Raw genomic sequence first — 14,211 nt, 5'->3', positions numbered from 1 at the left:
AAACATATCAGCAAAGGTTTTTCAAGCAACCCTTTCAGAATTCAATTGTAATCCTCTTGATGGCAAATGTGAAAGATCTGTAAGACAACTATTATGCAGCTATTTCCTATAAATGTCATGGCAAATTGCATGCATCCAAAATTTAAAATATTTACATTTATTTGTGGTCAACAATATTATTGTTACTTCAACTTGAATTGCTGGAATATATAACACAATGGCTAGCAATCAGTATCGCAGTTATGGACCTGTAACCTAAAGTTACAGATCTGCAAGTCTGTGCATGCTTCTCTGTTCCTCTCCAACCTCCATAGCATTGTTAGCAATGTGGCATTTTTGGCATCATTCACCTTGTGTTGCCTAAAGCTTAGGAAAGTCTTTTTTTCTTTAATTCCTAAAATTCTACCTTGGGATGGATGGGGGATTGTCACCTCTCAAAATAACTCCCCCGGCTCTTCTTATTCAAAGTGTGTGTGTTGAGAGGGGAGAGTAAAGGAAGGTACAAGTGAGCCATAGTGGGAATTTCTCTACAAATGAGCCTTGTTTCACTAGATGAAACAATTCTCAATAGAATCACAGAGATGAGCAGGGAGTTGGGTTCAATTGTGGAATTACTGAGCAAGGAAGAATATGAAAGTTCATCTTCTCTGTGATTTATGCAGGAAAAAAAAACCACACACACACAATATTATAGTTCAAGCTTTTGGTTTTCTAAAACATTCATCTCCAGATACCAGAATTAAAAAATAAATTTACAACTTAGTTCGTATTGAAAGTTTTCAAAATCCAAGATGGAAAAATTCTAGGAAAACAGATACCACCCTATTGTAGTTACAATCTATATCTATGTCATTTATGTTATTCTCACAGATTAACAAATTGATTGTGATGGCATAACTGATTGTGGACAAGAGACCTGCAGCCACTGGTGATAATGCCATACTGATTTTCACTGTATAACATTTAGCTTGATTTTAGCAACTGCCAAGACACCTTTTATCATTTTCTCAGAATCAAGGGAATAATGATATGGAATACCAATACAGGAAGATGATTGGGCAAGATCTTTTTTTAAAAAAAACCTAAAAGAATAATTTGAGAAAACTGATGATTGGCATCTTACGAATTCACTTTTCCTGGATTTTGCTTTGTTTCTCAGAAGAATCTGGACTTTTGTGTCTTCCTTCAAGCCATCTTCTGCAGCTATTTCTCTCTTGTAGGGTTGGGCCCAAATTCTGTTTCATCTATTTCTTTCATGGTTTTGTACCGTTTTGTCCATTCAGATTGCACAGAACAGTACAACCCCACGGGAACAAAAGAAACAGAGAAACGAAAGGCAGAGGGTAACGGTAGACGTTTGGTCGGCTGATTTTCATCGTTTGGCTGTAGGCCTTCAGCCAAGAGCTGGGTGCTCGATGCTTGTAGGCTCTGCGTGCCAGACCTATGAGCATCGAGCACTCAATGTCTTGTAGGCCCGGCTTGCAGGGCCTACAGTCAAGTACTGAACACTTGATGCTCATAGGTCCAGCTTGCAGGGCCTATGAGCATTAAGTGCTCGGAGCTCACCTGTAGGCCCTGCGAGCCAGGCCTAGGAGACAGCGAGCGCTGCCGGGCCTACGGTCAAGCACTCAATGGTAGGCCTGGCATCCAGGGCCTACAAGCCATCAAGTGCTCGATGCTTGTATTCCCGGCTCACAGGGCCTGGAGCTTTGCCGCCCAAGGCCTGATTGTTTTTTTGTTTTTTTCAGACCTTGGATGGAAAAGCCCATTTGTATAGGTGCCTATTTCCATAAGTGGCAGACGGAAACGGAAATGGGGCCATACAAATGGAACAAACAGAAACAGTAAATAATTCCATACATATTCACAACTCTACATCTCTTATAGCTCTCTGTGGTCCAAAAACCTACATCAGATAGTTAATGAAAGATGCCGGAGAAATGAAGCTATTATTTTTCCTGATTCCATTCGGAGAAGCAGAAGAATCCAGTAGAAGTATCCAGATAACTCTCACTGAAATGTATAGCTTGATTTTAGCTAACTTTAATGGATTGATAATACATGTTTAGTATTTGAGCAACCCAATTTTCTCTATTAGCTGGTAGGAGTCCCTCAAAAGGCCTTCCTAACACAGCTTGCATATGATATCTATATGTCATAAGCAAGCTGGAAATTCCCACTCCTAAATTCCCCTGCTCACCCGCCCACCCCCTCTCACTCACCTGCCCCTCCTTGCTTGCCATCACATTTCTGCTCGCCTGCACCCTGCTCTCCTGCCCACTGCTCACCTGCCCCCACTTGCTTGCTTACCCCCACCTGCTCCTGGGCTCACCCCCTCTGCTCCCCTGAGTGCCCAACCCCCTTTCCCCTTCATTTGGGCACTCTGTCTCTAAAAGGTTCACCCTCACTGCTATAGGGGAATGCATCTTTGCACAAAAGCACAATTCCCAGGTTCTCCCAGAGGGTTGTATCATTTGAATAAATTTTGAATTGGTTTGAATATGGGATATAGATTGAGAGCAAGACACCAGAGGCTTACATGAGGTTAAGCAAGAGTTTATTAAAAGCCATCACTCCTGCTGATCTTAGAAGAATAGCTGTAAAATCTAATACAGGAATATTCTCTCCTGTGCTCCTCTTATTTCCTGCCTCAATATTTTTACTTCTATATTGGCATTGCACATATTTATTTTGATATCAGTGCAAAAGCCTGTACTAGCACTGTGATAGAAAATATGAATACATATTTAGAAAGAAATATTGGGCAGGTTCAGATGTAATGGTAATCTGTATTTAAGAAGCAGTCTTGTCTCCTCACTGGGTTAATACTCTCCTCACTCTATCACCATCATGGCTGAAAGGGCTTCTAGTTTTGATTAACCATGCCTTGATGTGTTACCAACGCTCAAATATTATGATAACCTTAAACATGGTATGCTTGAAGCAAGCCAATATTTCAACACAGTTAAATCAACCACAATTTAGCTTTGGGAGGAAAATGCTAAATTGTGACAAATCTCAAATGGAAGAGGAGGTAGACAGATCACAAAACTCTGAATCTCAGATAAGCTCATTTTGTAATGCTAAATTTTATATGTGGAAACACAGGAACAGCAGAAGCTGGCATCTGGAATCGGCTTTCTGAGATTGCCAGAATTTTGTATTCAGAATATCCAACCAGTGTTTTGCTGCTGTGGATTTTGAAGTGGATTTTGAAATCTAAAATCCGCTTGACATCAGTGAGTGCAATGTTCAGCTGACCCAACAGACTCTTGACTTTAGCAGGCTCTTTGTTTTCTAAAGCAGAATGTTTAAAAATCCATAATATAGTTCTTCCTAGCTGGTTAGTAACATTTTCACACTTCAACTTGGGAGTCTGACTTTTCCTTCAGAATACTAAGTATTTCATTGAGTGCTATTGAGCAAAAGCTGTTCACGCAGCACCCTAGAAATCCTGACAACAGTTGAGATTTGGAAAAGGGATGGCTTGTTGGAATTCACAAAAGGAGTACAGGAGGATGATGTTACAGCCAGGAACTTGTAATTTTCCTGCTCAGAAAATTTAGCCATCATGCTAATTTAGTGCTCTATTTGAGCGGCTGGGATTAGCTCTCAGCATAATTTGCCAAGCTCATGTCCAGACTGTTTCAACAAAAAAAAATGATTTCTTTTCAGATGGAATAAAATAAGGCACAAAAGAACTCCCTAGACTTAGGAAGAAATCATTTTACATTGCTGTGGCACTTGGGCTTGCACAAAAATCAGAGAAGCCTCATAACATATTGTAAAAGTTACCTTTTTGCACTCATTATTTACTCTCAAGCTGACTTTGACTTAAAGTGACCATACAAATGAGAGACCTTGAGGATCCCTGGTCATGAACTGCCTTGCACCTCAGGGCTGTGGCTTTCTTGGATGGATCAATTCAGTTGTGGTGTGGTTTTCCTAGTCTCTTACTGTGTTTCCCTTTACCAAGCATTATAGTCTTTCCCAATTAGTCACATCATGTCATTATGTCTCAAGTACAATAGACTCTGTTTAGTCACCTTGGAGTCTAGTGAGAGCTGATTTGATTTACTCTAGGACCCACTTACTTCCCTTTTGACAGTTCATGCTACTCACAGAACTCCAGGACATTTCAAATTAGTTCATTTTGAGGACTTACAACACAGAGAATAAACACTATAATATTCACTATCCCTCAGCCAGCAAGTTAACTGGCACTTAAAAAGCATACCACTAAAGCCACCCACTCTGTACAGAGTTGTAAGGGCAATGGTGACTGGAGGCTTTTAAGTCAGTAGCGTGGTGAATCCTGGGATTTTATCTGACCTTTAGAGTAAGCCGAGAAGTTGAATTGAAAAACAGGCTTAGTACCTTGGATGGTTCCTTTAAAGTTCAATTAAAACTCAGAATGAAATCACCACCACACTGACAAGACAGTTACCAGCTGCCATTATTACAAGGTGAAGGAATGGTGTTAATGTTTCGGTATATGTAGATGTCCAATCTAAAGCTTACCTTCCAATGGCTTCGGTAGAAAATGAGCTGCTGGTTTTGTTTTCTTCACTCTGTTCCCTTTCATGACTTGCCCTTCTTTATTGAGCCCCAAGAACCAGGCCCTACCTGATTCTTGTTGTCTGTAGAGCATTGATGAGTAGATTACATAATAATTTTCAAAAACAGACTCCTTAAATTTGCATTCTGGTGTAAAAAGTTCCTGCAAGGAAAAGAGAACCTGTCAAAAGGGTGATACTCAACAAGTAGTCTTCAGCTGTTGGTGCTGTTTTATCACTTACATTCAAGACCTTAACTGCATCTGAGGACTATAGACTTGAAAAAAATAAATTTGGTTTTCAGTTTAGTTACTGGTGGATCTGTTTCATTCATTTGTTGCATAGCTGACAGATCAACAAAATGTGATGCTAAACAATTTTGGAACACAAAGTAAGACTGAAACATTGTACAATTCTAACAAGTTATCCAAGGTTCTTTGTCAGCATGTAAAAAACAAATGTTTGAATCACATCAACAAAAACAAAGAAACAATAGAGATTTCAATTTTTCTTACCATGACATTTATTTTTCTGGGAAACTTTTAAGAGTAAGATTAGTAAAGGTAAAGGTGTCTCAATTTCTAAGCTGAAGAGCCGGCGTTGTCCATAGACACCTCCAAAATGTGGCCAGCATGACTGCATGGAATGCTGTTACCTTCCCACCTATTGATCTACTCACATTTGTATGTTTTCAAACTGCTAGGTTGGCAGAACCTGGGGCTAACAGCGGGAGCTCATCCTGCTCCCCAGATTCGAACCGCCAACCTTTCAGTCAGCAAGTTCAGCAGCTCAGTGGTTTAACAGAAAAGTGCCAGTGAACAGAAAAGTGGTTCATATAAAAGGGATATAATACTACTTAATGCCCCCCTACAAACCTGCATAGATGTGAACCTATATGTCCACCCACCAATTCCAGCAAACTTGGATAAAGCTATTTAAGGATAACAATGAATACTAACTTGCCCCATCAATTTAAGATGCAGGACATACCAACTAACTTCGAGATTAAAAAATAACAAATTTAATAAAAAATTACTGCTATAATCAATGATGCAGTTAGCTCTCTTTTCCATACTGCTATGACCCATGCCTTCTTTGGGAAGACTCTATTCAGGAGTAGACCTATTGTTTGGGACAATAGTATGCCATCTAAGCCTCCAACCAGCAGGAGAGAGAGGAGTTATATCAACCTTTCAAAGGAAGGTTTGGTATCAAACTAGATACCAATAGTGCCCCTGCTGGTAACCCCTTGCCGTTACCTCTGTAATGGCCTCTACCCATCACCAACCCCAATAACCATCATTAGGCTCTGTGTATGAAGGATGGTTATTTGATGTGACTCTTCCACTGATGCATGAGAAGATAATTTCTTCTTGTATAGACTCAGCTTGCTGAATGTGAAGAGAATGTACTTATTAGACAGTGAGAATGAGGAAGATGATAGAAAAGAAGGAAAGGCTGGAGAAACAGTCAAGGTATTAGTGTGTGGAGTTATACCATTCAGAACATGAATTTATAGCATTCATATATTGTCTATTATACCGGGGTGGGGGGCATGTGGCCCTCGAAATGATGCACTGCAACACCAAGCATTACTTGTTACTGGCTGCTCTAGATAGGGTTGATGGGAGAGGCAATCCACAAACATCTGGAGGACTGCATAATTCCATCCCTTACAGAGAGAAATCTGCACTGATGGTAGAAAGAGGATTATGCCTTTCCTCTTTAAGCAGACTCACACATTCCATTTTTTGGTCAAGAGTAATTTGTTAATCATAGTTTAAATTGGCATATTTAGTTGGATCAAGACATGAAGCATATGGACATGAGAACCAACTGTTGTTCTGCATAAGCAATGGTATGTTCTGCAATGTTGCCTGTGTCCTCCGTTGACCAAATTTGGTTTTCAAAGAGTATCAGTCATGCATCCTCCTCCTGCTTTTTAATGTTCTCGGGAATCCCCTTGTGAAACAGAATGGGGAAGTCCATAACATTTCAGCTGACTTGCACACTCTTAAAAAGTGAGGCATTTTTTTTAACACTGTTTCAATGACAGATGCAAAATCCAGGGAACTCTGAACTTTTGCAAAAGTCAGCTGAAAAAAATGTGATGGCCTGACAAAATACAGAATACGCTGTAGTATACTGCATGTTACATTTAGCTTCCTTCTGAAACTTCTGTTGATATAGCTCACTCAGATAATTTCTCATAGCTATAATCTAGATCAGGTCAGAACTGCTGATTTTAACAGGTTCAGAAGAGCCTGTAGTTCCCTGTGGGTGGGATGGTGGTGGTGTTTTTTTTTTTTTTCCTGGTCAAACTTTCTTGCAGTTTTTTTTCCTGTATGCCCTTCTGCTTCAAGTTCATGCATGCAGTAGTAGCAAGAGGCTGGCGCAAGAGGAGAGAGCAACCACACAACTATTGACAGGAGATTTGTAAGGCCATTTTTGTTATAGCTGCATAGTGCTGGCTTTGCATTTAGATTCACCTGCTTGCCAGCTGATAAGCCCTACCTCTGACCCCACTGCTGCAGGCAACCAAAGGGTTATTAATAAGGAACTAAAAAACCCATTTGTGCACATAGCCACTGTGTGGTTTCTCTACCACCTGGGAATAAGGGAGCCCTGTCCCTTTATCTGAATGACACAAGTCCTTTAGGGGGTTCCTAATCAGATATGAAGAGCTTCCAGGCTCTGTTTACGAAATCCTCTGCTTCATATTATCATAAACTAAAATACTTTAGCTGGCTATGGGTACTATTAAGGTGGAGGTGAGTGGGTAGGTGGGAACTACCAGGTAGTGCCATGCCTTGGACCAGCATTGTTGTGTGAGATTTATCTCAACAAGCACCTTCGTTGTAGAAAAATGGTATTTCATCAATAGCAATACTTTCCATATTTTATTGCTTCTTTCCTAGTCATAATGGTAAACCCAATACTTTCAGAAGTGCAAGGTGCACTGTAGAGGTGATCTTGCACTGAGGATACTGAGTTCCTTTTTTAAGGGATTTCAACAGTTTATCTGCATAAAAAGGCAAAGGTTTCCCCTGACGTTAAGTCCAGTCATGTCTGACTCTGGGGGTTGGTGCTCATCTCCATTTCTAAGCCGAAGAACCGGCGTTGTCCGTAGACATTGGATAAGTGAGACTCTACTGTATGCTCTTTTGCTGATCAATCCAGAGATTGAGTTTCTTCATAGCAAGGAAAAGCCCTCTGCACAGACTGACTGTAGAGCCACTGCAACTCTTTCCATGGCCATTCCATACTGGTGGGATTCAAAACAATTTTTCTCTCTCCTTGTAGCCAGACCTGAAATGATTACATAATCCATTGAGATGTCTGGATAACATTGGAAGATCCCAGAAGATGATGCAGTTATTTTTGCACCTGTTTACAGGCATATAGCAGGCACTACATATCCCCATGTTTTTCACTAGGCATGGTTCTCTCTCATACACCATGTTAATTCGAAAAGGCCCTCATAATGAACATTACAAATTTTTCTGTAATAGAGATGACATCTTCTGCTCCTGTCAATAATAATAAATAAGCATGAGAATTAAGGAAATGTCTACCCACACATTATCTGCCTCTTGCCTCACACTTTGTAGTCTCACAGCCATTTGGAAACACCCACAGTCTGCTTTCCTCTCACCAAACAAAAGTATCCAAATTCTGAGTTTAGATCATTACTGAACACAAGCTGATTTAACGCTCTTAAAAGATGAGCCTACGTCATTCTGAAATAGAGATATAAAGGTTTCTTGTGGCTCCAGTTTTGCTACACAGTAGGTGGGCTTTTTGGATTTGGGACAGCTGTCCTTTCAGGTAGGCTGCCAACACTGAAACACCCACAGACTATGATTAAGGTTACTTTCAGATGTTGCTTTTATCTCACTGTAAATCAGCCCACTCATCCCAATTTAGTTCAAATCATCCATTTATCACAGTAGTAATTCAGCTGGCCAGTTGTACAGCTTTCAAGCCAATGGGCTGGGGAAGCAATTACTCATGGTACAAAGATGGCAAAACTGCTCAAGAGATATGTTAGATTCATCCAGGGGATCTGTAAATGCCCAGGTGAAGTTTGACTTCATTTCTTGAAACAGATGATAGCTCAATGTTTTACAAACACCTTTCAATTTTCAAAGCCATTTGCCACCTGAAATAGATAGTTGAAATATAAGGGAAACCTCATGGGCCCATAAAATCCTTAGCACTTTCAATATTGGCTTGAGCCCTAGTTAGGAAAATGGAATTTAGAAGCAATCTTCTCCACATTTTGATGTTCACATACAATGATTTAGGGCCAAAGCAATTTTGCCTTCTGAAAGACCATAAAGGTAAAGGTAAAGGTTTCCCCTGACGTTAAGTCCAGTCATGTCTGACTCTGGGGGTTGGTGCTCAGTTCCATTTCTAAGCTGAAGAACTGGTGTTGTCCGTAGACACCTTCAAGGTCATGTGGCCGGCATGACTGCATGGAGCACCATTACCTTCCCGCCGGAGCGGTATCTATTGATCTACTCACATTGGCATGTTTTCGAACTGCTAGGTTGGCAGAAGCTGGAGCTAACAGCGGGTGCTCACTCTGCTCCCGGGATTTGAACCTGGGACCTTTCAGTCTGCAAGTTCAGCAGCTCAGTGCTTTAACACACTTCACCACCAGGACTCCATCTGAAAGACCATAGGTTCATCAAATTTAGAGTTGCCTAAATTTTAACTTGACTTTCTCGAAGTCTTTCCCAGCTCTACCTGTGTAGGAGAGACATTGAACAAGGGACCTGGATGCAAAGCAACTGTTTTACCATTGAGCTATGCCATCTTTACCAACTTATTCATATACAGTAGAGTCTCACTTATCCAACACTCACTTATCCAACGTTCTGGGTTATCCAACGCATTTTTGTAGTCAATGTTTTCAATACATTGAGATATTTTGGTGCTAAATTAGTAAATACAGTAATTACTACATAGCATTGCTGCATATTGAACTACTTTTTCTGTCAAATTTGTTGTATAACATGATGTTTTGGTGCTTAATTTGTAAAATTATAATGTAATTTAATGTTTAATAGGCTTCTCCTTAATCCCTCCTTATTATCCAACATATTTGCTTATCCAACATTCTGCTGGCCTGTTTATGTTGGATAAGTGAGTCTCTACTGTATATGAATATATGACCTATTGACAACCCCACATGGACATGAAAAGTGCCTTAAATGTATATTTAAATGTATAATTATGTATATTTTTAAATGTATACTCTTAATTTTATTGTAATTTTTAATCTCAATGGATTTTTAAATCTGATGTAAACTGTTTTTTGATGTGTATGTTTATATTGTAAGCCACCCTGAGTCCCCTGATGGGTGAGAAGGGTGGGGTAGAAGAGATGTAATAAATAAATAAATAAATAAACTTCAACATCATATGCACATTAGCTGTGTAAATATTCCACTTGTGCTGGATAAGTGGCCCTTCCCTTCTGTTGAAAAGTTCAGGAGGAAAGGATGTCTATGATAAAATTGTATTGGGCTTATAAGGTTGTTAAAACATCCTGGGAGCAGGTTTGAGGGATTGTATCAAAGAGTATGTCTTTCTTTCTAATACTTCAATACACTGCATTTTCATAGTAGTTGCCAAAGTGGCATCAACAAATCAAAACAAAACAACAAAACCACCATATTTTAGTACTTCATCATATCATATTATGTGATCAAAAGCTAGTAATTATTCTAATATATAAAGAGAATCACATTTCATCCTTACGCCATCTGGGATGAAAGCAGTAAGACACTGAAATACTGGTCCGGATATTCAATCCAGAAATGGGCTCACAAGGATTTAAGTTCTGAAACTATTTGAAGTATTTTGTGCATCAAAGCAGACCATCAGAAGGTGACACTAAACAAGAGTCCTTCCTTCTTTGACAGGGAGGTGAAACAGCGTTGTTGTATGTTTTCCGGGCTGTATGGCCATGTTCCAGAAGTTTTCTCTCCTGGAGAGAATACTTCTGGGACATGGCCATACTGCCCAGAAAACTTACAACAACCCTGTGATCCCGGCCATGAAAGCCTTCGACAACATAGGGAGGTGAAATCTTCTGAACAGGGACATAGTCAGCAATACCAACACCAAAGGGGTGTTAACCCTTCCCTATGCTGTCCAAACCTGATATATGGATGGAGTTCAACTTAAAATTGTGTGAGTTCCAACTTGCATACAAATTCAACTTAAGAACAAGCCTACAAATACTATCTTGTTCATAACTCATGGACTGCCTGTATATATTTAGCATTGGACAGCATAGGGAAGGGTTAACACTCCTGTGGTGTTTGTTTTGCTGTCTGTGCCCCTGTTCAGAAGATTTCACTTCACTTTCTGTCCCTGTGATAACTGAATGTTGTGGAAAAAAAGGCTTGGAGATAAAGCTTCAGTAGAGACACCTTTTCCCCATGATAACTCTTGCAGGAGTGAATTTCCCTTCCTGGCGTAGATTTCTCTCACTTCCTGTCATCTTAGCCCCATTCTTAACTATGAGTCATTTGTAAGTCAGATGTTTGTAACTCAGGGACTGCCTATACTGCAAATAAGAAATCTGTGTTAGATTTTATCACCAACCAATGAGAGAATGATAAATATTAGGGATATGGTCAAACCTGAACTGAATTGGGCTGACAAATTCAGGAGATTGAAGAGGGAAGACTCATTCTGTATCTTCCACAAATTTCCCTCTTTTTTTTTTTTAAAAAAATCAAAATCCAAAGACACAAAAATGCATGGATTGGGTGCAACTTGGTAACTTATAAGGTGCTGGGAATTTCTGCTACATGCCGTTTTCCATTTTATCAGATTGTGAGACTTTCCTTTTTTATCTCACATGGAAGTTTGAATGAATTTTCTGTACACGTTTTTAATATCATCCAATTTCAATAAAGATGAAAAATTGCACCTTTAATACTATTTCCAATAGCTACCAATGGAAGTTATGAAGATTTACCTTTCTGAATCAAAATTCAGATTCATATTTGAGTCAGAATGGATAGGATCCAAATGAGTCTACATGACTAATTTTTCATGCAAAATCATTTCAGGAACAGAAATCTTAGCACACTAGGCAGTATGATCACTCTTCCAGTCACAATAGGGCACAGTGCACTGATTTCTTCAAAACATTAGCTCAGAAAGCCAAACAAGCTGTAAATTACACATTATTTTGTTAGCATTAACACAAATTATATCCATAGATAAACTAGCACAGGAATGAGTTATATAGGGACTATATAAGAACCTACCCATATACTCAATTAAAAAAACCATTAGTTTCAGTTTCAACTCCGATTCTTCTCAAACCCAACTCTTTTGTTTTTCATGATGGTCTTTCTATCTTTTCACCATGGAATTGATTAGGTCTGTGCCAACTTACTTAGATTTAAGGTGCCTTTGTCCTCCTAATGTCAGAATGTTTTTCTCTCTGTGCTTCCCCACTCCTTGTTTATCTTGCTGACTTTTCCCTCCAGTCAGGTGTTCATTCAGACTTCGTATCTCCCAACACTTTTACTATAAACTACCATAAGAATTGATTTCTATCTTTCTGTCTTTAATGCCAATTTTTAGTTCCCCAAATCTAGACACTATTTGTTCTTTTTGGAAATCACTGCAATGTAACAGGAAAGACTTGACCTGCATTCACAGTGCTAATCTCTTACTCTTTTTAAAGCTGCGGAATTGACAGAAAACAGAAGGTTGTACTTTCTTATGGTTTTTTTCATATAATTACTAGCTTTGCCCGGCCACGTGTTGCTGTGGCTTATGGAAATCATTTGTTGGCTAGGTGGAATAGCAGTGAATAGCCTTGCAGCCTCAAAGCCTGGCCGTTTTCTGGAGTAGCTAGAGTAGCACCCTCAATTAAAGAGCCGCTTTGAAGCCTGGCTACTTCCTTTGTAGGGGAATCCTTGTTTGGCCAGCTTGAACTGCACTAAACACATGTCTAAACACAGCGGGGATGACCATGTCTTTTGTGGCCAAGTTTCATGCGTTTTGGGTGTGTAGTTTCACTGTTTACTTTAAGTTAGAAATGGTCAGAACATTTATATAGATAGATAGATAGATAGATAGATAGATAGATAGATAGATAGATAGATAGATTTTTGCAGCCAAAGGTATTATGTGTGTCTCCTGACTCTTTTTTTTTTTAAACCCACATTCACTTAATAGATCTCCTGTGTCTTCAACAATTTTAGGACATGTAGATTCTCAATAGGTATGCCTTTCCCAGGGATGGCACCCTAGTGTTTCAATGCCATTTAGTAACTGCTGGATACAGACATATTTTAATTAATTCATTTTAAAAGTAAAGTACCCACTAGATGCACACTCTCAAGATTTCCCTTAATAGAGATGCCATGTTGCAGATGATAAGTTTTCATAGTCTTGAAGCTATGATGGAAAGACATGTGCCCCCCCCCCCCGCGTGTGTGCACACGCGCACACACGCACACACCTCCCTCTCCTTCTTATCCTTTATATAATATCCAGGTATTTAGTGGTGATATAAACAAAATTAATATAGTCTCTACAGGTCATATATGCTTGGGAATATGGCAAATTTATCAAAGCAAATGTAGTGTGCATATATTAAAAGCACTACTCTTAATAAGCTGACTAAAGATTAGTTAAATCAGAATGCCTGGATCTAATCCGATTTCCACATTGGTTCACAACAATATTTTGATATAAGCTGATTTAGTCTCATTCAAATCTATGGGATGAAACCATTTTAAATCCCAGCAATTCAGCTTAACTGGACTAAGGATAAAGTTGTTATTCTCATTATTACCAATGGAACAGAAATGTTCAATTCCAACTACTAGGTTGTGACTGGGCTGCCCTTGACCTTAAAATGCCACTGATTGGCTTAAGGCTGCAATCCAAATAATGCTGGTTGGGAGGGGAACTGTGCTGTTATCTAGAAAAAAGTTCATAAATAGATGCATACATTATTGAATATGTGTACAGAGAGTATATACAATTTTTCATATGAGACAAAAAAGAAAAGTCACATAATCAGATAGAAACAAAGTACAAGGGTCATGATTCAGAAAACAAAACAGATTTTTATATACTGAGCACAATATCCTGAGGAATGGGGAACAAGACTCTGAAGGACAAAGGCTTTAGGTCTGTCAACAGTGAATAACTGAAGATATTACAAAATAAATGTTGGTATCTCAGCAGATCAGAAAATGGTTATAACATCTGATACCAAATTTAAAGAAGGGGCCCTGACTTTGGCCTTGTGTTACTCTTGGTAGCCATAGATTGAGTCCCTGACACTTCCATTTAAAGGATTTCAGAATCAAACTATACATGATATTGACTGCATGAAAGTAACTAACATCCACTTATAATCAGTCCTCCACATTTACTGAGATTGGGAGGGGAAAAAAACCATGAAAGTAAAAACCACAAACAAAAAAAACTAGTTTTTTTCACCTGAGAGAACATATTTCTTGAACTTCGTAGGTCTCCCAGCATGGCTGTATGATCTCCTGCTGGAACAGGTATGGGCAAACCCAGGCCCTGGGGCCAGATGCAACCCTTTGGCCACTTTTCTCAGGCCCTCACCTCTTTCACCTTCCATAAGCATGAGGAT

General features: G+C 39.3%; 1 protein-coding gene across 3 annotated transcripts in view; it reads right to left on the bottom strand.

Annotated features, from left to right (window-relative positions):
• The window catches only part of fgf14 (fibroblast growth factor 14), a 395,947-nt gene that overhangs the window by 2,682 nt on the left and 379,054 nt on the right, over window positions 1–14,211 (bottom strand). For all 3 annotated transcript variants that reach the window (XM_016992301.2, XM_008106972.3, XM_003218713.4), the window contains one exon: window positions 4,522–4,720. In XM_016992301.2, coding sequence (XP_016847790.1) covers window positions 4,522–4,720 — 199 coding nt within the window. The remainder of the gene's footprint in view (window positions 1–4,521; window positions 4,721–14,211) is intronic.

Source organism: Anolis carolinensis, chromosome 3 (genome assembly GCF_035594765.1).
Source record: "Anolis carolinensis isolate JA03-04 chromosome 3, rAnoCar3.1.pri, whole genome shotgun sequence".
NCBI lineage: Eukaryota > Metazoa > Chordata > Lepidosauria > Squamata > Dactyloidae > Anolis > Anolis carolinensis.
This window is presented reverse-complemented; position numbering and strand designations above follow the sequence as displayed.